We start from the raw sequence: 25,785 nt of genomic DNA, 5'->3' as shown, positions 1-25,785 counted from the left end.
GCGCCCCCCCCCCTTTACAGATTTCCTGGATACGCCCCTGAAGAGACCTATATATTTCACCGAGTATATAAAGGAAGGCGAGATAGGAGAATTCCTCTTCAGTAGCGCACCGGACGCCCCTTATTTTTTGTTAAAACAAAAGAAATAAAAGGAAAAATGGAGGGGGTGCATGCACCCCTTTAATTTTGCAACCCCCCCTTTACGGAATTCCTTCTGGCGCCTTGAGCACATTAGTCATGTGGAATTGGCGCATGATAAGTACCATGTATTATTATTATTGATATAATAATGATAATAATAATAATAATAATAGTAATGATAATTATTATTATTATTATTATTATTATTATTATTATTATTATTATTATTATTATCATTATTATTATTATTATTATTATTATTATTATTATCATTATTATTATTATTATTATTATTATTATTATTATTATTATTATTATTATTATTATTATCATTATTATTATTATTATATTTCGGGTCCTTAGAAAGCTAGTCGAGATAATAATGACGATGAAATTTTGTTCTTTTACATCATTGCCTTCTAATCTCTAACCCGAGAAGTCGATAAGACGAAATCTCGCAACTCGCTTTCTCACCTTCTTGTACCCGAAGTGTGGCGAGAAGACGATATCTCACGAATGGACTTACAAAAGTATTAGTAGTCCATACCAGTCCTCGAGCTCGCCTTTTGGGGCTGAATAACCGCCTTGAGGTAAAGATAAAGTCACAGCCTCCGCGTATATTATTTCTCGAGTGTCCCCCTCCGACGAGTTGTAAGGAGCTTTGTAAATCGTGCTAGATCGGTATTTTGATTAAGAAACAAACAAACACACAAACAAAAATAATGTCCCAAATGTGACTTTTTAGGGTCGGATCGCCCATGTGTTTTGTTTTGTTTTGTTTTGTTTGGTTTTGTTTTGTTTTATTTTGCGAAGCGTGAGTGAAAGCTTGACAGCAAAATTATGTGAGCGTGTTTGGAAAGACCACTGATCCATAAGGTGTGAAATTCATGGCTAATTTGACAGACTCGGTAGTCATGGAAAGTAGAAAGAGATTATGGCATAATGTATAAGTTAATTCACTGAGCCATATTAAATAATGATATGAGGTACAATTTTTAGGCCTTGCGTACTTATCTAGTATATCCTCACAAATCACGCTGTCGTTGACGTTGCCTCCAGCGGGGTAATTCCCCTGTCGCACAAGCACTTCAAGCGTTGAGGGCAGCATATGAGATCAGTGGTCGCCATCGCATCATCCCATGCCACTTACATACAACTTGTAGAACCAAAAGGGGAAGTTCAAGTACTGTACTACATACACGTGTACGTCATAGAGCTGTATTGTGTACGTATACTGATACGTGTACGTAAAACGTACGTTACGTGCGCTCTATTCTTTTTGTTTTGCTGATGAGTGATCTCGAACTACTGGACTGCTTCACTGAGAAACCTTTATCTCTGTTGCCTGCACTCTATCAACTTAAAAAGAAGGTGAATTTATTTTGTAAAAACTTGCTTTCTTAAGTCGAGCATGTGGAAGAATTATAGGCCTAGAACACTGACTGAATTGTTGTAACTAGAATCATCTAGGGCCTATTTGTTTACCACACTATTGGCACGGTATTGCAGCAACAGCCTACACGCACGCGGACATGCGCCACCCGGCCAGGGGGCGGGCTGGTCGACAGCGCGCGGTTGATGCCGCAATGCCAATCCGCAATGTGAACTACTCGTAACCATTTACAATTTTAAATATTCTTGTGGTATGTATTCTGTTCCATGCGTGAGAAGTCCCAATTTTTCATTAATTATATTATAGCATGCATGCCAATGTACTTGTAGAACTTATGAGAGTAGATATCTAGTAGGTCCTACTCTAGGTAGATATCTAGTACAGTGGTCACTACAACTACAAGTAGCTGATGTATGTCACTTCACAGTCAACTGACAGGTCAGTTGTGCTTCTTATGCATGGTTTTCTAGTAATTTCAAGGAGGTACATTATGTATAGGTTTCTAACTTTAAATCTTCAAAAATATCCATCATAGATAAAATTTGGGAAAGACTTCCTTTTGAGACAGCCACCCCAATCACTAGTACTAAATCAGTGCAGATCTATACCAGTGTATACAACTGTACCTAGCCTATTGCTTGCGATACGCACGGATGCACGTCATGCACGCACCCACTTTTGGGTGGCTGTCTCAAAAGGAACTCTTGCCAAAATTGGGTCAAAACTTCAACGATTCCTTTGTTATGTATGGTACATGATACAGCAAAAATTACCTATCTTTAGACATCAAAAGTATGACATGAACTTACAGCACGCAAGAAGAGGCCAGTTTGTGCACTAAATACACAGATTTGTTGTTCAAAAATTCTATTAAAATGTTTAAAGAGTGCTTGAAATACATGTACATGTAGCCAGTCTCCCATGAGTGTAGTAGACACACATCAATTACATGTGCACTACGGAAAATTTTGTCCAGTGTTGTAGAAATACAATAGACCATAACTTGTACCTTGTACGTTTTGTACACATGTACAAAGAATTCATTCACTTAAAACTCTCCTTGAAAGAAAATCTTAAAATGGAATTTGTGCCAGCTGCATGCATGAGAATGTAGTATTCAGAATGTGGTAATAGCACCTATACAGGACAATCCTTTCTCTCTCTCTCTCCCTCTCTCATTGGAAATCACATTCACTAGTTCGTCCATTTTGTATTGTGATGAACAAAAATAGGCAAAAATCAAACTGTGTGGTGCGTGTGCTGCAAAGCTGCTATTTGTCAAAGGTTGCCAGAAATTTTGCGAAAAAGAAACACTTTCAAAGATTATACAGTATCTGGCTTATTTCCTGCAGAATTATAACACAGGTCTGAGGAAACACATGACACATCTGGAGATTCCGTTCCTCAGCTCTGTAGAGGAAACGCATACTTACACTGTAGTACAGTATTCATCGCATAATCGGGCATCTGATAATCGGGAACCTTGCTTAAATGACATACGCTTCCCAGAAACATTTCCAATGCACGTTATTTTCACTGGATAATCGGACGGGGACCTCTGATAAACGGGACAATTTTTCTTCAAGCGATCTTTGATTTTGTTGATATTTTACACAAAAAAATCTACCAAAATACCACAACAATATTTCAAAGATTCCCTATCAGTTGTCGTTTACATCAAACTTACAAAGCAAGCTTCCGACTGGTGTGTTTTGACCTCCGTCCATCCAGTACACGTACATTTCAGCTCGCTGCCCGCCTTCGCTTTTCTGTACATGTGTATATATGGCGAGCCAGATCGCTACAACACATGTACAGTGCAGTGATCGCGGCAAGTAAACAATCAAGCCGTGATGATTGAATGATTGAAGGACTTTTCATTGACGTTCCCACATCAGTTCTGGGTAATCATTTCCCATGGTTGTGGATATGTATTTATACAGAACGCCCTACATGTCCAAGAATTCTACGAATGTTTAAGAAAGTGCTAGCTTTTAATCCACATATTTTGTGTTCGAAGAGAGACGACAGAAGAAGAACCTGGTTGCGATTACTCTACATCATTGCGAGAATGCAGGGACAGCTAGAGGGTCGCGCCGAGGGGTAGCGTGGTTGTGTATTCATGTACATGTACAGTACGTCAGTATGCATGTGTGTGTGTGTGTGAGTGTGCACTACAAAATGTACATGTCTTATGCCGTTAGTGTATGGTGAGTGCTCATCGCGAAATCGGGCACCCCGCTTAAAGGGGCCGTGTTTGCTACTCCCAACCTGTCCCGATTATGCGATGAATACTGTACTTTCAAAACTTTACACCATATAGTGCAAGGTCTTGTACATGTTTGGGGGCTACTTATTGTAAGTGATTGTTTTTATTATAAATTGTACATTGCACCCTGCTCACCTTGCACAGACAGTGTTTACTTACAGAATATAATTAATGTAAACTACTTGTATAATGTATAATGGTTGTGGCGGGGGCTGTATTAAGGTTTAAAGATGAAATGTTACAGTTACAATTGTGCACCAAATCATTTAATTTCAATTTCAGAATTACTAAAATTTCTTCCCTCCCCCCCCCCCATCCCATCCCTGGCTCCGTCCGTCTTCAAAGACTTTCTTCATAGTGAAGACGCACTGTATGCAAAACAATAGCGAAAGTGACAAATACCATGCACAGGCAAAACAATAACAAAGGTGACATATACCACAATGTACAAATGTAGCTGTTCAAAATTTCCCTGAATTCCTGTCTTTGCTGTACAATTTCCCAAATATTTCAACAAAGGTATCCACCAGGTCATTGAATTTTCAGTTGTGGAACTGTAGCATAGTGGAAAAGAATCCCAACTCCCAATTGGAGTACCTGAGTTCAATTCCCACCCAGTGCTTACGTCCTTGGACAAGCTGTTTTTACCCACAATCTCCCTCTCAACCCAGGTGTATAAATGGGTACCTGGCAATGCTAGGGTAATAACATTGGCAGGGCCCTCTGGTAGAGCAGTGGCAACACTGAAGAGGGAGGCTACCCTGGATAAATAAGACCTTATGATTGTTATGATTGTTATTATTATTATTATTATTATTATATTATTATTATTGTTGTTATTATTATAATTATAATTATAATTATTATTATTATTAATTCTAACAACTCAGAAGCTTCCTCGTGTGTGTGTGTGTGGGGGGGGGGGGGGGAGATACCTTGGGGTTTGATTGAAAGGTCAAAATCATCCATGGCAGCCCACAGGCTGAATTGCAGACATCTTTACATCAAATCAGATCAGTTTGGATGCATTGAAATGTGTGTACAAAACAATGAAAGATACCTACAGAGGATCAGTGTCGTTTCCACCTTTATAAATATCGCACAATGAAAATAATTTTTTTTTTTTTTTGAAAGTCTATGACCTGCTTATTGTCCATTACTGTACATGATTAAAAGATGGGCTACCAGTCTGTTGTTGGAAGCTGTAACACTGGCAGCTGAAAATTCCGGAGGTAAATAGTCATTAGTGTGTATTGAGATGAAAAGTTTTAACGCTGATTTCAGCTCTACCATCCTGTTTGTTTGATTTCGTTCTCATCCACCGGTGTTACATTCACGGTGAACATGTAGGCCTAACTGAGAGAACTAGACAAAACTTGGTCATACCATGTTTTTCTGTTTCTCGTAGCCCTTAAAAATAATCACAATTTCTTCTCAGAGAAGCTGATAGTACGAGCTTGTGCCCTTTTGTCACACTCTGTGATATGTTAAATACAACCTTGTATATTGATTGCATACACTGTTATCAATTACGTGTGTATTGAATCTGCAGCACTGAAGTGTCTGAAAATATCACGCACATGACCTTATTGATTTACTGCTGTTATCGAGCCCTGTAAATATTCCTGATCATGAGAGTTCAATAGTGGTTTGTTTGTCTTTATGTGTGTGTTTAAACAGCGGGCATTTTTCTTCCCTAAATATACATTGTAAGGATACCCGTAGTCTTCCAAACTACATTTGTATTTTTATAGGCTGTTTCCCCTTTATGTATCTTGCATTGTTTATGTATGTACATGTACATGTACATAGTCCTGTACATGTCTGATATTTTCTGCGTAATTGTCGTGTTTGCGGTCACAAAAGCTTAAATTATCAGGGATGTGAGAATTCACACAACTACAATATTATCAGGGATGTGAGAATTGAGCTTTTTTGTTGTTTGTGATTTTCAGGTTATTTTCATTGTTTTCTACATCTGCACAGAAATATGTGAGCTTATGTGACTATTTTTTTTTCCAGTGGTAACTCACGCTCCTGTATTATGCTTTATGCTGAGAAAATGACTCGGCTTGAACTGTTATCGTGTGAAATAAACTTGAAGGTTCACTTTGCTTCAAGCTATATATTTCATTCTTGACATAGCACGGTGACTACATACGTGTACATGTACCAGTACAAATAGGCATTAAACTGATGCACAGCTGCCTTCACTTTGTACAAGGACTTTACCCTGCCACACCATTAGCACTCAAAATTGGAGTTGTCTCGGTTGAGTGTGCACAATTATTATTAGCTGGGAACCAGGACACTATCACCTTCTATTAAAAGTATGAGTGTAAATGAAAACGGAGCAATCAATTTTCATGAAATAAAAAGTGTATATAATTAAAAATGGGTAGATTTATAAGTATTTTCCAAATATTGAGTAAGCTAGAGCACCCTTTTGATTTTGATTTTTAGAATTTTACTGAAAATTAAAGTAATTAAAAATATTTGACACCTTAATGTAGAGGAGATCTATAATTTGATAGCAATGTGATACCAGACAACTCAGTATCCCTTGCCCCCCCCCCCAAAATACAATACAATAATGCCCTTCTGTTTCTCAGCTAACAATTAAAGGGGACATAGACTTGGACCCCGTTTATAGTACGGGGCTGGGCTCGGTCGTGGCCGAGCCCCGCAATTTTGTCCGTTTACACTGCCGGGCTCGGCCGCGCTTTTAATTCAAACCTTTCAATATTTTGTCGTAGTTGCGCTCTGCTTGTAAACAAACGCAATTTGGTATAGCCTGGTTTTCAGACCCTTTGCCAACATGATTCCGTGGAGACGAAGTTGCCGTTCGGGCAAAGGTCTTTGCCGTAGGAAAAATCCTTTGCAGGACAAAACCATCTTAAACTATACTAGTTTTCGACGTTGAGGGGGTTAATATCATGAATAGCGAAATAGTACGGGCAGAGGGTCTGGAAGCCAGACTAAAATTGGCCGCGCATTTGGCCCAGTTTGCGTTTACACCAAGAAGAGGCCGGGCTCGGCCGCGGCCGAGACCACCTTCAGAGCGTGGCCAAATGCGCGGCCAATTTTGGCCTCGCATTTGGCCTTTTGCGCGTTTACATTGAAATGAAGGAGGGCTCAGCCGCGGCTCGGCCACGGCCAAGCCTCGCACTGTAAACGGGGTCTTGGATCCTGTATCACAAATCCAATGCTATAAATATGTGTAAAGAGTTCTCTGGCATACAATTACATTGAGTGAGATGTGACCAGTTACTGCGATATCCTCATAAAGTTGCAAATTATGTTTAACTCAAAAATGCAGAATTGGCTGATATACAAAATATATAGAACTGTGGACAAATATTAAAATTGAGCTTTGTTCCTTGTGGGTTTTGTCCAAATGTTCAAGTCGATTAAATTTTGAGCATTGTACACTTGTACATTATGTTTCAGTGGGATTGTCAACAGACAATTTGCTTTACTACACCTGTGTGTGTTTCAGTTCCATACATGTGAATGAATAAATGAATTTATGTCCAATAATCATCGTACATGTTTACAAACATGCAGTCGCATGGAAAACGTGAATGAATAGGAACCAGAAAATACCATGAATGCAAGTCAAGTCTGGCCCCTTGCAAGTCAGGATGTTACAAAGTATTTTCATATTTTTTTACTGTTTGGCAATATGTCACTATTAGATATATTTATCAATGAAATATTTTAATGCTAAAAAAAAAAAAAGAATTGAGCAATTCATAACGTGACGAATCTACTGATAATTGCACATAGCATATGTGCACGTATAATGTCACATTAGTATGGAGTTTTACTGCAACTAAAATTCAAAGACTTTTTTTTTCCACCTCTGCCCACATGCACTTTTAAATGGAACCGTATTCATGAGCTGCAGAAAATGACAAAGTACTTTGTCCTGGTACCTCACATTGAGGGGTCAAAGAAAAAAACACTTTCTAAATTGGCATATTGCATGCAATATGATTCCCCAGTTTCCATTGATCAGCTTAATTAATCTCAACAAATGCACCATTTTCCACTTGCATCAGCCTGAGAAGAGCCTTGTACAATAAGTACAAGTACAAGGCTGATTATTTTCGCAAATTAGGAGCTCACAAACATTTTTGCGAGATGTTATATTTGCAATTTGACATTGAGGCTATTAGTGCCTGCCATTTAAATCAGGACTCCACACTAACCCATAGTAGGTTCCCAGTTTAACCATTTTTTACTTTTCCATTCTTGAGAAAGTTACTGGTCTAACAGTGATTTTCACTGGTCAGGAACCATCGGCCAGTGCCAGTGTGCAGCAGCGCAAATGGCAATCCACTTCAGCCTGTTCTTCGAATGATACAAAGATGTAGATTCAATGCACTGTTCCCCAATTTGTGTAATACACTTTGTACATTATATGCAGGCGGTAATGCCTAATGAAGTTCCAGGTTGGTACTGGCAGCTGGTGCATGACTTGTGCAGGTATAAAGTGGGATGGCAAAGAATACAGCTGTACGAGGATGGAAAACTGATACTGAGTGTTCCTATACCATGCATGGCATTATTTTGTTTTGCATGGAGAAAAGAAGTTGCCATAGTGTGCACAGGCTTTGATAAAGTATGCATCTTTATATGTAGCAGTATGTTGTGATTGATGATGGCACTGCTACATTGTAAGGTGGGAATTGGACTTTCCAAGAGGGTGTGCCTGTGTATTGAATGCTGAGGAAAGTAAGTAGCAAAGCTACTCTAGTGTCCATTTTGTAGCATTCATAGATCTGCAGATGATGTTATACAGTATGCACAGTTTAGTGTACAGATGTAATTCCATTTTGGATGTAATGAGTTATAAATGTCAAACTTATGTGGTTGCAGTTGGTTAGGCATCTACTCTCTTTCTCTCTTTTTTCCCATCTCCATATTGAAATACATTCTGTTTAAATGCATTTCTGTGTGTGTTAACAGAATTTTCCCTTCAACGATATAAAAACATGGAAAGATAGACCCTCTGTAATATTCAGTTCCGCTTTGTCATGTGCTCTGAGTCAGCCCCAAATTTCCAGCTACCAACCAAAAAAGCACTTTCACTTTCATTCTTTTTTTTTTTCTCCACATGTGACATAGTTTGGACTGCATGTATGAAATAGATGCAGTATGTGCTGATCTTTGTGGCCCGTACTCACTTGTTTCCTCATTGGTAGAATTACATCATTATTGATGCTCTGTTGAAAGAATATATTCCACCAAAGTGTGTCTAGAAGGCTCTATTGCCTTTGTTCCATTGCTTATAAAGTCAAAAGTTTTGTTGGTAACATTTGGTTGGATGAATTCCTCCTTATTTACAGCAGGAAGACTGCATGTTCTTGCCTGTCAAAATGCATCAGTTTGCAGAGGGTGGATGTTTTAGACTCTGATGATGAATGCAAATTACGTATATCCACTAGGCATTTTCTGTAGGCCTACATGTATCCAGTGACTGGAGTTATTATAATGTGTATGCGCCTTTAACACTCTGCTGAGTGGATTTGGTACAATATACACTGTAAGTCATTATTATACAAATAATGAATGTTAATGAGTGTAATGGACAGAATATTTCATGAGGTGAAAGATGAAATGATCCATTCATACATTTCATACATTCATCCATACATTTCTTCTTTCTCCGAATGAAATATTCTGGCCATTACACGAATGAAAAACATTTATTATTTGTTTTATATAACACCCAAAGTAGATCCTTGTCAATTGATGTTTTATTAATTTAGAAACAAGAGAAAATCTGATGAGATCTTGAGATAGTGCTCACTGAGCGCTTTTACAATGTACGCTAGCGCGTTGTCGCATACACACGCTGCAAACGCAAGTGTGCTGGCAAAGATAGTAGAGTAGAGGAAGATAGGAAGGCGCGTGTTAATAATGGGAACAAAACAAATGGCTACCCTACATGACGATAAAAAAGAGAGCTAAGTACAAACTCAGTACGCCTAGAAACATCATTCCTTTCCAAAGGTAGTGGTATTTTTATTATCTTAGAAAGATTTAAAAGTTATAGTCGTAGCTTTTTTTTTTTTGATTAAGGGGATTATTTTGAAGAACGAGATTTTAAAGTAATAAGGATTATTTCGTGGAGGTAAAAATTTGGCAATGACATGATCTAAAAACAATCAAAGATGCTTCATTAATAACAGCAACAACTTCAAAGACAGCGCATCTCAGGTGATGTGCGTAATATGCTTGAGGACTGCGCACTGTCCATTTGTTTTGTACAGGATTAGCGTGCACTTTCCTGTCTTTTCTTTGGTGCCGGCCTCTCAGCGAGCGTGCAATGGAGCAAATCGTATGGATCCAAAATTGCATGGTAAATGGAGCCACTATTGCACGGATGATGACGTCATAGGGAAATGGGCCGAATGATAAATTGTCAAACAACCAGTCAAATGAAAAGGATCTCTTCAGACGTTATATAAAATACTATTAAATTATCAAATTAAATTATCAGTTGCAGGGGCTTTGAAATATTCGTATCCTAGCATAGCATCCTCAAACAGGGAGCTACACGTACAGTATAACAGTGTGAAAATTCTGCAGTACCAGGTATGTACATTTTGTATGCATGGGTCTCAGCATGCTCTTGGTGGGGTACCGGTATAACATGTCAGTACAGACAAGTGTAGCGCACCGTGCATGGTAGCATACATGTAAACAGTGTGGTCATAAAACGAGCACTCTTCTGTCGTAAATGAGCATGGTCCCATGATGACGATGGTGTCTTATAAACACAGTAGTACATGTATATGCGTGGGCCACCTTGTCCGTAAAACTGTGGACGAGAAAGTGGCATCTGTTTCTGTTTGTGTACTTACATTACTTGAAAAAAAAAGAATTCAGTCACTATTAAGGTAAAAAGCTGTACATGTATACATCATGTCGAATCATTGTTTTTAAAATGACATGTAGCATTTGCGACATCCAGCAGATTGAAAGTTGTTGAAGTGGCAAAATTATCATGGACAAACCAAAGGAGAGTTGTGCCACTATAGATGCTTTTGCAATTTGCGGTTAAGAAAAAAAAAAATCATTATTTATTATTATTATTATTATTATTATTATTATTATTATTATTATTATTATTATTATTATTATTATTATTATTGATATTATCACTATTATTATTATCGTTGTTGTTATTGTGTGATGATGTCATCACTTCATCTGAGTTGCATGTTAAGTTCATTTTATTGCTGCTCAGTCAAGACAACACATGACACTTTAAAACTTTCTTTTCATGCGTGTGATTTGGATAAAACTTCGGCCATCTGCTTCTGTGTATATTTGATTTTACTATATAATGTTTAGTTTAAACTTCAGCTTTGACATAGGATAACATTGTTTGTGAAAACTGAATGAGTGTACAAAGAACTAAATTATTTCCGGTAACTGGTAGGCCTACAGTGTACTTTAAAGGGATGTTAGAGTAATGGTGGAGATGAGAATTGGGCTTTTAACTTTTTGCGAGATACCAAGAAAACACTCATGATATAGTACAGAGCATACCATTTTAGGAGGAATTCAAAGTTTATTTGATGAAATCGGGTTTGAAATGACTGAAACATCCAAAAACGAAGTAAAACGAAGCGATCATAATAAAGTGTGGGTTCCACACTTTATTAGAATCGCTCTTTTTTTGGATATCTCAGCCATTTCAAAACCAATTTTCATCAAATAAATGTTGAATTCCTCACAGAATTACATGCTCTTTCATATTTCATAAGAGGTTTCTCATTATTTCACGAAAAAATGTTAGAAACCTGAAATTAGGTCTCAACCAAAACTGTACAATCCCTTTAAGGAGACTAATATCTGAAGAAGAAAACCTCATGTTGTACCCTCATTTTCTGTGCAATGGTATTAAATCACATAATTTGACTACATGTACTTCGTATCACACTGGAACCAGAAGTACGTATTGTACAAAATGTTGATAACGATGCACAAAAACATTTTACATGAATCTGTACAGCTGCCAGAAAGAGACATTAAGAAATGACTCATTCATGCCTTGACCTGAGGCTACTTTATCTGATCTTGGCAAACTCTGGCAAGTTCATCCATATGCTGCAAATTACATACGATGTATCCAATAGACTCACTTCCCTTTATATGTGTGTAAACATGTGACAGACATGAGTTCTGCCATTCTTGATCGTACAGCTCTTAGTCGCTCATTGTCTATGGCTGGCCATTGCTTGTCTTATACACATCACTGATTGCTGTTAAAATGTTGCCTGGTGCTAGGAAACCCTAGGGCCTTGTGAAATCAGTGAATCGTAGGGGAAATGAATTTGGCGGGGCTCTTTTTCAGACCTCAGCCGTGCCACACTAATTTTGAAGCGTTGCCTCCTGTTTAAATTACCACATTTCATAGGTTCTTCCATATCTGGCTTTACATTTTTTTTTCTTAATTTGTGAGTGTGGTGCAAGATGTGAAAAACACAGGAAAATAAGAATAAAATGAAAAGGAACATCACTATTTAAAGAGAATGCTTCTCCCCAGCCCAAGAGAGTTAGCCGAATGTAAATGAGATCAGAGTATACTGTATACGCCATATATGGGAGTCTAAATTTTCGCGAATCGGGAGTTCCCAACAATTTCATGAGTGGTTAAATTTGCTATCATGGAGTACTGTACTGAATGGAGAAATGTATACATGTATGTGTGCGTCACATTCATATCGGGATCACGGTCATTATTTTCGCGTGTCGTTAATTTCACAAATACATGTAGCACCTGACTCGCGAAATTCATGAAAATAAAAACCTTGCAAAACATTTGACGTATTCAGAACCTATGGATCTTATGATGTGATAATTTAAATGAGATTGTGGGAATTTTCAAAATGCACAACATTAAAGCCATGTCGTGCTCTTTCCCAGTGAAAACAACCCACATGATCACATGATTCATTGTAATAGAGACTGGGTATATCCTGTTGAGTTTTCTGCCACGTGCTTTGAAGTGATATTCAATCATGGCTTTTCCATCATCGACTTGTGACCTGCTTTGTACTTTGCTCAAGTGAAAACCATTTGTTCTGTCTTTTCCTTTGTATGTATACCGGTACTTAATTTGTACAAGATTGAAATATTTTGGAAGTACATTTACTGTACAAAGTCTGTGCGTGTAGGTTACGGTACATTGAACCTACTTGTACATGTATGCTGGAGAGTTTATTCATGCACTGGATTTGAATTTTGATTTGAATTTTGTGTCTACTCTATAGACTTTTATGGGCGTTTTGTGGTGAAGTCAGCCAGGCAGATGTTTTTGGCATTGATCCCACTATGTGTCACTGTTTTATGATTTGTTACAGTGCTTATTGACATGCCAATCGTTGAAGAGAACCCAATCTGGACTATAGGTTCAAGATTCCACGCATCCTGCACTCTGTGCATGTGTACGTGTAATGCTTCAGCTGTACTATACGTAAATACATCTACAAGCCTGTACATGTAGGCATTATTCTGATAGCTGGTATTGGAGGCTAGTATGATCCATCTACATATAGTGTACAGACTGTACATGTTAAGGCTTGGAAATGTGGTATACATGTAGGGAGGTTGTGAGTCCCATGACAAAATCAATGTGAGCTTGACTAGATACATATTGTACAGTATTGCCCTTTCAAACTTCTCATTTGAATCCTCGAGGTAAGAACATTTGGTATTGATTCAAGACAGCAGTTATCAGTACCGGTAGTTATTACCGGGTATCAGCTGTTTGGGTTTTGAAATGATGTGTGTTGTTATTAGGAATGCAGTCATTTGACTTGAATGCCAATATTCTATGGTAACCATTCTCTCACAATTGCCAACCGCTACCAAACTCTCTATACTTTCTGCTTTTCAATATTATCTAAATTTTGCCGGCCTATTACCCTAATTCTGTCGTGCCCTCAATCCCTCACGTGCTGTTTGATTACTGGTACATACATGTACATGAAAATGTCCTCCTGTGGGGGAAACATTCCCATGAATGTTCCACCCATAGAAGAACAGTGGTGTGCAAGTGTCCCTTATGTACAAATTTTGACTGCCTTTCATGGCATTATTTAGGTTCTTGGCTTGGCGTTGAGATCCTGAGGGACAATAATATTGTAAATATTGACTGCCCACCCATAGAAGAACGGTGGTGTGCAAGTGTCCCTTATGTACAAATTTTGACTGCCTTTCATGGCATTATTTAGGTTCTTGGCTTGGCGTTGAGATCCTGAGGGCCAATAATATTGTAAATATTGACTGCCCACCCATAGAAGAACAGTGGTGTGCAAGTGTCCCTTACAGTGTGTATGTACAAATTTTGACTGCTTTTCATGGCATTATTTAGGTTCTTGGCTTGGCGTTGAGATCCTGAGGGCCAATAATATTGTAAAAAATGGCCAAAATCAAACCAGTCTATATATTTCTTATACGGAATGGATTAATACAAAATGGAATTTTAATTTGTTGATCGTTATCGTGCTAGCAACTTCACATTAGGCAGGGCTGGACACTAACCCATTTTTTTCTACTGGACCGACCTGTCAATCGGAGCAATAGGTAGGCCTACCCAGTTTTTCCATTTTTTACTGGTCCATTCCTGAAAAGTTACTGGCCCGTCAGTGATTTTCACTGGTCCTGGACCGTCGAACCAGTGCCAGTGAGCAGTGTTGCATTAGGTGCTGCCATCTATTATGTTTGCATTATGATAGCATTGGTCGCCTCATGAAAGAGTTAACAGTTCATGCTTGTACACACTGTGTATGTACCAAAAGATGACAGTTTAGCATTCTGGGCTGGTTTAGCGCTATAGAGCAGTTTCGGTACCGTGTATTTTGAGGCTGCATACATTAGTTGAATTTATTCTGATTCAACCAATCAAGAACATAAAATCAACAAAATCTGTCGTGAGTCAGAAACACAATGAACATCATTAGAAGTATAACCATTTGATGTGTTTTGATTGAAACAGTCTAAAGTTCTGTGATCTTGTTTGTTTGTTTGGTTGTTTTTTTTGGGGGGGGGGATGGGAGGTAGTTGGGTGTTATGTTATGTCAGTAGGTCGCTGTTTCTTATTTTATCAATGATGAAATACCGTTCATAGGACTGAAATGTGTAAGTACGTTGTAAGTAATTACGTGTTCTTGGCTATAAACAGTGGACTTTGGACTCTCACAAAAAAAGGAAAAAAAAAAAGAACACACAGTACACACACCGCACACTGTAGTTACAAGTACCCTCAGTCTGCCATGTGAATTACATGTACACATGTACTGCCCTCATGGAACATTTGATATTGGTATTTATAAAAGATGAATGATTTCTCTTGCTTCTGTGATTAGATATGTGCTTTTGATGATTGTGCGATGTCATAGCAATTGTTATACTGTTGATACAAGTTTGTCCACAATTCTCATGGATCCTGCCGTCAGCTCAGACTCCTTTGAAAATGTACAAACTTGCTACTCGGAGCTTTGTCAGACTCACCAAGTCTCACGCATTAGACGTGAGATTCACCCCTCAGCCTTTCTCCCACCCATGATCACATACCCCGATTTGATAAGCTTTTTAGCAAGGCTCAGGTGAGCTAAAAATGGTCAAATTTATCACCAAACCAGTGTATTATAATCACAAGGGTGATAATTTATGTACTGAAAACAAGGACCACAGAACCACCTATTTCAAACAATGGAAAAAAAAAAGGAAAATGCTGTTTAGAACTGGAGATGCTGTGAATAAATATATACAGTAGTGTGAATGCACCTTCAAGGTTAAATCCAGAGGTTGGGTGGGGATCGAAGGGGGGGGGGAGGGGATTTTTACATTTATTATTTGTTTTTCTTTTTAACCTGCATAGTTAGATTTTCTAAACACAGTACTTGACAGGTAATTTTGCCAGTGTGATATGGAATATGGGCACCATAGATGCCCTAAAACCTGCCCCCACTCCCTCCCCCAAGTTTGTGATGTTTTCAGGTAGTAGACTGCAAGAATGCGTGGAAGGTGAACTTGTGATACTCAGGTGAGCGTAAGACTCCTGGGTCACTTCTTCTCATGCCGAACAACACCCCTTCCCCCCAAAAAAACCCCAAACAAAAACAAAAACAAAAACCAGCAACCAAAACCAAACAAACAATCAAAACACACAAATAAAACAAACCAAAGCAAAGCATGAATTTCCAACCCCCAAAACAGTCATATTTTGGGACAATCTTCTTTTTCTTTTTCCTTTTTTGATCAAAGTAAGTTAAGGAGAGGGGGAAGGAGAAGGTTGGAAAATCGCAGAGATAAGAGGGAGAAGTGATGGAGATGTGGATTTCTGAATGATGTATCACAAAAGAAAATGAGACACAACAAAGTCAGTTAGAAAAGCACGCAGAGAGCGTAGACGTCTGATGAAGCAGCTCATTTCCACCCATACACACATGCTGAAAATCGCCTTATTTCCCAATATAGAAGCCTTTTGTTTACATCATCAGCTTCCAGCTAAGCAGCGCCTCGCCCGAGCAGAGCAAGCGCTTTAAAGCGTGTATGGAAACCTCAACTATGCGCAGTAGAGCTCCAAAATTCTTGACCTCATCTGCCAAAGGATCAAAATTCCTTCACAAATACATAAAAATTATCAACTTTTCCAGCAAGTTTCATTTAAATCCATTCACCACACATTTTGCACACAGACAGACAGACAAACCAACCAGTGCCAATGAGAAAATAACCTCCTTCCTTGGTGGAGGTAACAAGCGATGGAAGACCCAGACTACAGAACGTGGAAGCAACAAACTATAAGCATGAAAAGGGGGGGGGGGTGGTATGCTGATGAATCCTATAGTTACCGCTGTTACCGATGAGCCTTATGCTTCAATGCACATATTCACTGACTGGCATATGTAAATAACAGGCCTGTGCTAATAGTGGTTTTTTAATTTACCATGAGCAGCGAATGAAAATTAATTTAGGCAAAGAACTGTAATATCTGCTATAATAAAAAGTTTTGACAACTTTCAGGGTAACACAGTGATGGGTCACATGATGCTTATTTGGTTAAAGGGAGGTTGTCTAGGATGCAAACAATTTTGAGATTGAGCAAGAAGATTTGGCAAGAAGCCAAACCTCCCCTCCTCGCTCTGAAATGCAAAATAACAAAATCCGCGACGTAATAATTTCTGCGGTGTGAATGAATGATGATTTGAATCGTACTTTCGCAACTGCGATCATGTTTGTGATCATGTTTCAAATTATGTATATAAGGCAAACTTGGTACGCCTAAAAAGGCCCCAAGATAGATTCCACAGACTCTTCTGATATCTTCATTCTTTATTTCTTCTGTCTTCTATCTACCCAGCACCATGGCTGACTCTGACGACGAGGATGTGCTGTATGACAACCACATAGGCAGAACTCTGATTGGTGGCAGGCGGGTGAAGAACGTCAATGACGTGCTGAATGGAACAACGGACAAGAGGAAGCTGAGGAAGACCCTGGCACTCTGCTTGGCATTTGTGGGCCTGGTAAGCTCCATTTGCCCCCTCTCATTTCCCCCAAAACCAATTCTTCCCTCCCCCTTCACCCCCCCCCCCCCCCCTCCTTCCAACTTTGCAGATTTATCTGCAAGTCTTATAACATGTACAGTTGTACATGTAGGTTTACCAAACAGAAGACACACAAACTAGAAAGGAGGATTCATCAGGATGTTGGTAGTAGTCCACAGTGTCTCAGGTATTCATCTGTTGTGTACAAATGAAGATTTTCATTATGAGTTAGCTCCATTCTTGTTCATATGAAGTATTTGTGATTAAAGCTGCTTAAAAAAACACAACCCCCCCCCCCCCAGAAAATAATAGGAAAATATGGGATTGTTTTAAGCATAACTTCAAGAATATTCCTTGTTATGTAACAAGTTAGGTACCAATGGAAAGTTTTGATATGCTCTATCTGATAATGAACTAACTTCAATGTTGGATAGTTCAAAGATGGCTCTTACCCTGTTTTGCAATCAAACTCCGCAAATGAAGGTCCTTCACTTATCAGTGCAAGTCACACCATTCAAGGGTCAGATAATCTTCCAGTAAAACTAGGGTTGATACCTCTCTTGATGATCCATACAGGAAGTGAGAACACAATATATTATAGCTGGCATTTTATGCATAAAATCTACAAGGTGTGTTTCTCTTTTGTGCCATTGGCGACAAACAGGGTCTGTGCGTTGCAGTGCTTGGGCCTACTCTGCTCAGCTTGAAGGAACACTTCGAAACTATCCTCCCAAAGGCGTCACTGGTATTCACAGGCAGAAGCTTTGGCTACCTGTGCGGGGCGGTGCTGGGCGGGATGTTCTATGACCGCTTCAATCCCCTCTTCCTCATCGGCCTTACGCTCTTCCTGTGCGGCGGCGGATTCTTCCTCACGCCTTTTGTGAACTCTCTCCTGTTCTTCGCAATTTTTATGAGCACCGCAGGTGTTAGCATGGGGGTCTTAGACACAGGTAAACAAAACAAAACAAAACAAAAAATGTTCTGCTGAAGTCACAGCACAGTCCTTTTACCGAGTAATTCAAGATGATTGTAGCACACTGAAAAATTTTTGAATTCTTATGGGTTGTTCAAGCAGATGTAGTTGTCTATTATTTACTAATATCCATTAATGTTTTAACTATTCTTCTATTCTCATCCAATAACTTTTGTCGTACAGTATACAAATAGTGAATGTCTTTGAGTGTGATGATACAAGATATCACATTCTATTTAACGAGATAAATAGTGCACATTGTATTTCACAGTGGGCAAAATCTTGTTCCTTTGTCCAAGTAAAAACCATACACTCTTCATTTTATTCAACACTTTTGATTTCAAATGATGGGGTCCATTCCAATTCTTGAATTTAGTAAGGAAATGGCAACCATAATTCTGTGAAAGGTGAATAGCTGGCACAGTAGTCAGTCAGTCATATGCGACACAGTAAAATGAGTGACTAAATATGCGCTTGTAACTGATTGAGTGTGTACGGCAAAAGTATGTTTGCTGTGACACCAGAGACATGCCATGTTGTACAAGCTCAGAGTTGATCATGAGTTTAAAGTGTTAGTCAGGGTAAATTGGTGATGTCAGCTTTGCGCTATCTAATTTTGCTCGAACAAATTTCATGGCACAACAGCTACAACATGCAATGGTACTTTTATCCGCATTTCATGTGGTGAGCAGTCAATGAATTTGGATTGCTAGTTGTTTTTTTTTCAGGTGTTGCATAATAGTGCCTACTGTAAAAGTGGATATTTTCGCACAACTAACTTTTTGCACTTGACCGTATAAGAAGACTTTCGCATGTTTTTAATTCCAGAGAATCGAGATATCAAGTACTGGAACATATGGCACGCTAAAATATTTGCGTGCTTTTATTTTCGTGCTTGCTTCTAGTTGCGCAAAATGCACGAAAAATTTCAACACCGCGAAAATTCCCACTTTTTCAGTATTTGCCACCACCCCTATGATTAAATTGTTACTGAGATGATGTCAGTTCATCAGTTTAGGGCATGAACACACTGTCCTGGCATAATGGGAAAATTAGTTACATAGTAGAGTAGATATGTTTGCCTACAAAGAAAGAGACTTAAAGTCGTTTGTGTTCTTGTCTTTACCAAGTTCAAAAAGCAACCTTGTTCATGTATGAACTGCTTACTCTGAGACATATTTTATCTTTACAATTTTGAGTTGTGCATTTACCATAATGTAGTCGACGTACGTCTGGACTAAGTTTATTTTGCTTGTTAACTCAAGCATTCGAGTTTGCAAACATTTGAGTTTGCAACTGTACATTTACCATATTTCTGGTGCTATGTCAGGAGTTTAGCAAATCTAAACGTAAAATGTGTGTTAAAGCTAATGTCTGTTTGTTTGCTTGTTTGTTTTATATCAGGGCGGAATTCTAGCCCTCATTGTTATATATTTGTCAAAATATGTGCCTGAACTCAAATCCTATCATTTTCAAGCCAACAACATTTTCATTTGTTGTTGTTGTTTTTGTTTTTTTTAATTCTCTTCTTGTCTGTCTGTCTCTGTAATGCTCAGGTGCTAACTTGCTCTGTCTTCGGATGTGGGGGAAAAAGGGATCTGCGCCAATGCTTCAAGCACTGCACTTCAGTTTCGCCTTTGGCGCCTTCTTGGCCCCTCTCTTGACTGCCCCTTTCCTGGCTGATGTCTCTTCCAATTCCACCGTGGTCACTGTGGCTCCGTCTAACCTTGGAAGCCGCAGGCTGCTACAGGTAGACCCCCAGGTGCTATTGATGGGCGTTAGAGATTTCCATGAGGAGAGTCCTTTTTACAGGGAAGAGGACACAGCTGTGAGACTGTCAGAAATCAGACAATCTCGTGTACGTAGGGAAGACAAGTCAAACAAAGATAAAGAGAAGCCTCATACCACTAACTCAAAGCCTACCACAAACACCATGAGTACAACTACCACAACTGCAGTCTCTCCGACTACCCACCGTAGTGCAGACAAAAGTGCAGTGTCTGCGCCTGCAGGGCCCACACCTACAGAGTCCCCACATGTACCAGCCCCACCCAGCCCATCAAAAAGTCCAACTACAACTGCCCCAAAAAGTAAAACTACTGCAAAGCAGGAGAAACCAGACAGTATGGACAAAGCAGATCCGAACGCAAATACTGAAGTCTCTCCTTCAGCAACGACGAAATCGCCATCCACGGCGCAAAAATCGGCATCCACGGCGAAGATATCGCCATCCACAGCGATGAAATCGCCATCCACATCAAAAAAATCACCATCCACAGCAATGAAATCCTCATCCAAAACAGCAAAATCCCCATCCAAAACAACAAAATCCCCATCCACAACGCCGAAGTCCCCATCCACAAAGTCCACATCAAGAACAACATCGGGTGTGACACTGATGATGAGTGAAGGATTTCAAACACAAGTAGAGCGTTTCATGATGCCTTACCTTATCATAGGAGTGTTTGTCCTCCTCACCTCAATACTGTTTTTCTACTTTCTCTGCACCACACCCAAGGGTGAGCCCCGTCACAGTGGGACTGACCACTTGGAGGATGGAGATGACACCAAAAAGTGCACCTTTCACCTACGCGTAATGTCCCTCTTGTTTCTGTTTTACTTCCTGTACGTTGGTGCCGAGGTCAGCTATGGTGGCTTTGTGGCAACCTTTGCTGTTCAGAGCAGCCTCGAGTTCAGCCAAGACCGTGCCGCCCTTGTGGTGTCAGTGTTCTGGGGGACGTTCACTTTAGGGCGTGGACTAGCCATCTGCCTGGCCAGTGTCGTCTCACCACTCCGGATGATCATCTTTGATCTGGTAGGGGCTGTGGCGGCCTGCGTGGCACTGTCACTTGCAGGGGACAGCAACGAAACGGTCCTCTGGACAGGAACCAGCCTGCTGGGTCTCTCCATGGCATCGCTTTTCCCGAGTGGCATCGCCTGGCTGCAGACGTACACTCGGGTGACGGGAAATGCGGCATCCTTCCTGGTCGTTGGCAGCGCACTGGGCGAGATGGTGGTACCCCTCTTGATCAGTTCATTGTTCACGTGGATATCAGACAAAGGCTACATGTTTCTCATGTACATCATGCTCGCCATCACTCTCCTCTGTGCAGCAATCTTTGTTTATGTGATCCACCTCGCAGCGGACACGGGTCAGGAGAAGGAGTCTGTCCCCGCCAGGGAGAACCATGCCGTCAAGATCTACCATGACATCAAGACGGCGATACCGATGGAAGATATGTCGATCAACGGCATCAACGGGAAGCCCAGTAAACAGATGGGCAGCACTCTGATACCACACAAGCTCAAGCCAAAGAACCACAAGGAGTGAGTGAAGGTAGAGACACCATCTCGCCGTCAGTGCAGTGATCCAGAGTTTCAAGTTGTTCAAGTTCAAGTTGATTTTCAAGTTGTTCAAGTTCAAGTTGAGTTTCAAGAAGTCTTCATGTAAGGGGTGTGCATCCCCCATGCAGTGTGCTCCGATCTGGGCGACTGCTTCAGGGGTACAGCTGTCTGTTGGTGCCTCTGTCACAGCGGCCATTCCTCCTGTCTTTACACTGTTACTTTTTGTAGTTGTGAAGCACATGTCAGATATTTGTGTAGTGTTTGCATTAAGTTGGCATACACATTTATAAATAACTTTTCCAAGTTGACAGTATTTCCTGTATGCCACGAGCTGAGGTTTATTACAGTCGCTTATGGGGAAAAAAGTGAATGAGTTTTACATGAAACTGTTAATATGTGCCATTTTTTTTTTTTTTGAGTTATGAGTTTTTACTAATAAAGTCAGTGATATGGGCTTTCCACGTACAAGAAAACAAGTGTCTATTTTTGTTTGTGTGTTCTAGATGCTAATTACTTGCATACTAATACATGCTGTTGAAATATTGTGTTTTGCTCCTTTTTATTTTGCCTTTGTGTTCCTTGTCAATCTTTGTACATGAGAGATCAGATATTTTCTAGTGTTTTAATCAATCATTCATTGTATGAGTCATACAAGTCGTGATAAAATGATGCATCATTACATTGTATGTGCTTTACCATACATGCATTATCAAATCATGTTTGTTTGTTTTTTATCTAACAGTATTTGTTTTATTTTAACAAGTGACCTTCATTGATAGCTACAAATACAAATAGAATCAAATGAGTCCCATTTTGTAAAATGAGAGAAATTGCAAATAAAGTATTGACAATTCTGTATTTGAAAATATAAAGTGTTAAGAAGATCAATGTGTAATTGGTTTAGCAAGCAGCAGCTTTTTCCTGTGTTCCTTGATGAGTTTTTTTGTAAAATATATTTAAACAAGTGCAATGATAGTTTTACATCAAGAGCGTAAAAATGTTTTGTATGACAGCTTTTCTGTTGTATTGCTGTTACAGCCAACATATTCAGTGTCACAGGAATGCATGAAAGAAAAACTATTCGCTCAGAATTATCTTATTACAAGAAGTGTATATCCTCACAGAGGATGACAGATAGACAACTAACCACAGTGTTAAAGCTCACAAAAATCTGTTCTGATATATTTGATTTATCTGATTAATTGTTGAAAACCAGTGTAAGGCCGACAACTTGTTGGTGCACTCATGAATATGTGATAAATGTTTCACAGTTTGATCATTTCTTTATTAGGATGGATAGTGTTTCATCAGATTATATCAGGAATTGAGTTTTCAATCCAAGTAAGTTTTGTGTTGATTTTAAATTCATTCAAACAATTCTGAGATGAGTGGGAAAACATTGGAAGTTTGTCAGTGTTTTTTTCTTTGTGTGTGTGTGTGTGTGTGTGTTTTGTTATTTACCGTACCATGCTCCAACAGATTGAGTGGGATTGCAGGTATTTTCTGATGTAAAGGTCCACAACAGGAAATATATTCTACATTATATTCTGTGTGGGGTATGACGAAATATGAAGACAGATTTTTGTAACAATGGACTGTGATTTCTTGATTGAGGTTCATCAGGGCCCTGTTTCATAAAGTTGTTCTTAAAATTATGCATGATTTCACGAACGCCTGGAATATGAAGTGCCAGTAATGTGCACCCATTTTTTTCCCCTTGCATTTTAACAAATTATTGTTGTGTGTCAATATTTCATCTACAGTAGGTCAAAAATACATGTTCAACTTAAACAAGTGTTAACATGTAAGAATAAACATTATCATCTACAAATTTCAACTTTTGCTATTGAAATTAAACAATGATTAGGTATAACCCATTTGCTTGCCATATTCAAGTCGTTCGTAAAGTCGTGCGTAACTTTTACGAACAGCTCTGTGAAAAGGCCCAGGTGCCATGATATGGAGAAATGACGTGCATAAGGCATTTTGTATAGCACAATTTATGTCTGCAGTGGACTATTGCCATCCATAGTGTGAGCTACATGACTGAAGCTCTTTCATGACCACCTTCTGTTTGCAAACCACACAAATACGCATTGCAATACCTTGCCTTTGTTCATGTTATTCAGAACATGTGATGGTCTGTTCAGTAATTCTGATTGGATGTGTTTGTGAGGGTCAGATAGGAGAATTTTTCTTTCCTCTTTGCATTCATATATTTAAGGAGGGTGATGTGGCATAGTGGATAAGACTCCAGACTCCCGATCAGAGGACCGGAGTTCGAGTCCTGCCCAGTGCATACGTCCTTGGACAAGATGTTTTACCCACCATGTCCCTCTCAACCTAGGTGTATAAATGGGTACTACCTGCCAATGCTAGGGTAATGATAATGGCAGGGCCCTCTGGTAGAGCAGTGGCAACACTGAGGAGGCTACCCTGGGTAAATAAGACCTTATTAATTATTATCATAAGAGACTTCATCTCTCAGTCCGAATCGGGGGAAGAATCAGTCAAATCTCTGTGATTGGGAAAAATTTAACAGAGAGTAAACAAACGGGGAGTGGCGTCGGGTTTGTGTGGAGCGTGCGGATAATGCTGACATGGTTGTATTCGACCGAAATTTGAATGATGAAATCTGTAATGCTCAATAATCCATGTGACAATTGCACCTCTTTGTTTTTGCTAACAAGTGAAATGTAGCGCTTGACTGCTCACTAGGGGATAATACGGGAGATGGTGTGTGCTTGTGCAATCTGAAATGTAACTATGACATACCATGAACTTGAAAAAGATGTTGAACTACACTCATGTTGTTCGCTTGTCATTTGAAAATTGCTCAATGACCTCCATAGGACAGCACTTTTACTTTGTGATAGATACTCAGATTGCATTGTTTTCTAGTACATGAGGTAATGAAGACTTGTGTAATAAAGCCATTTATGGCCAGTGGTCTGAGGTCTGCAATCAGTTACTTGTTTTGTGCAAGCTCACTACATGCCCATGAAAGTACCATTTTAAGGACAATGGACAGTTTAAAGGCATAATTTACCATTTGCAGATGAACAAAAACCCAGCATTAGTGCTTTAAAATAGTTCCAAAATGTGAGTTTGGGATAGAAACAACCACTGTAAAATTTTAAATCCATATAATATATGTTAAGTATTGTTAAATAGACAGAATGTGAACAATAGTTATAATAAAAATTTTGCCAGACTAAACCGTCTACAGTTATGGTTTAATGTCACAAATACTGATATCTCCTTACATTTTAGGTTTCATTGTGAAATTTCATATGATAGGATGTTTTGGGATACAACAGACCTACACATATGCATCAAATGTGACATCTTGAACTTTTTTTTAATCACTGCTCCCAAAGGTAAACAGGATCTTTAAAGAAAGATGAAAAAATGAAGTATACAAGCTGAATATCATTGTGGTTCTGTGAAGATATGATATAATGATTGTTATTAGTACACTAGAAGTGATATTCTGTTTATTATTAATTTTAAGATAATTAGGCATAGGTAATTATAGGTTTAATAAATCTCTTTCAGTTCTCACTTGACAATTATGATGAAATTTGGTGTTGTGGCATATTTTGTGAGCTGATTACCATATCTTTTTTAAATTTGTGATAATAACCTGGTGCTGAAATATGTTTGGTATAAAAACTGCATTTATTAACTTGATTTGTCACAAATGTGTTTACAAATGAAGAACAAGTCATATACCAGGAACAATATAACTGCATGTTGCTAAGTAATCAAATTTGATACCTTGAAGCCATTATAATGTAAATGTAGTATTATGTGTTCAGTCTGGTCAGATATTGCTGAATTGATGAGGTTTTTAGATTATTCTAATTAAATATAGACTCTTGGTATTTCAAGTCACAAGATAAACTATTCTTTTTGTATTAGATTTACAGTTCTAAGTTCTATCATTCATTTTGTTACTTCATTCTGTATGTATCTTCCAGAGTGTAAAATGAGATAACTTTATGTCATCTTGAGTGTTTTCAGATTGTGTACCCAGAATGTTATGTTTTACTACTCTGTCTTTAACAGGCACAAACAAAATAACG

At 38.9% G+C, this 25,785-nt stretch overlaps 1 protein-coding gene across 1 annotated transcript; it reads left to right on the top strand.

Annotated features, from left to right (window-relative positions):
- Positions 1-1,410: 1,410 nt before the first annotated feature.
- On the top strand, positions 1,411-22,385 carry LOC140229046 (sodium-dependent glucose transporter 1A-like). The gene is made up of 4 exons (XM_072309308.1): positions 1,411-1,511; positions 17,193-17,358; positions 18,044-18,329; positions 19,909-22,385. Exons 2-4 carry the CDS (start codon positions 17,197-17,199, stop codon positions 21,681-21,683), a joined length of 2,223 nt encoding a protein of 740 aa, XP_072165409.1. The 5' UTR covers positions 1,411-1,511; positions 17,193-17,196; the 3' UTR covers positions 21,684-22,385.
- Positions 22,386-25,785: the final 3,400 nt, after the last annotated feature.

The sequence above is a fragment of the Diadema setosum genome, chromosome 5, assembly GCF_964275005.1.
Source record: "Diadema setosum chromosome 5, eeDiaSeto1, whole genome shotgun sequence".
In the NCBI taxonomy this organism is placed as follows: domain Eukaryota; kingdom Metazoa; phylum Echinodermata; class Echinoidea; order Diadematoida; family Diadematidae; genus Diadema; species Diadema setosum.
This window is presented reverse-complemented; position numbering and strand designations above follow the sequence as displayed.

Excerpts from the sequence above, each read along its gene's own strand:
- LOC140229046 (XM_072309308.1), top strand. The coding sequence starts at position 17,197 with ATGGCTGACTCTGACGACGAGGATGTGCTGTATGACAACCACATAGGC. Across the intron at positions 17,359-18,043 it reads GCTTGGCATTTGTGGGCCTG|GGTCTGTGCGTTGCAGTGCT; the intron begins GTAAGCTCCATT and ends GGCGACAAACAG. Across the intron at positions 18,330-19,908 it reads CATGGGGGTCTTAGACACAG|GTGCTAACTTGCTCTGTCTT; the intron begins GTAAACAAAACA and ends TGTAATGCTCAG.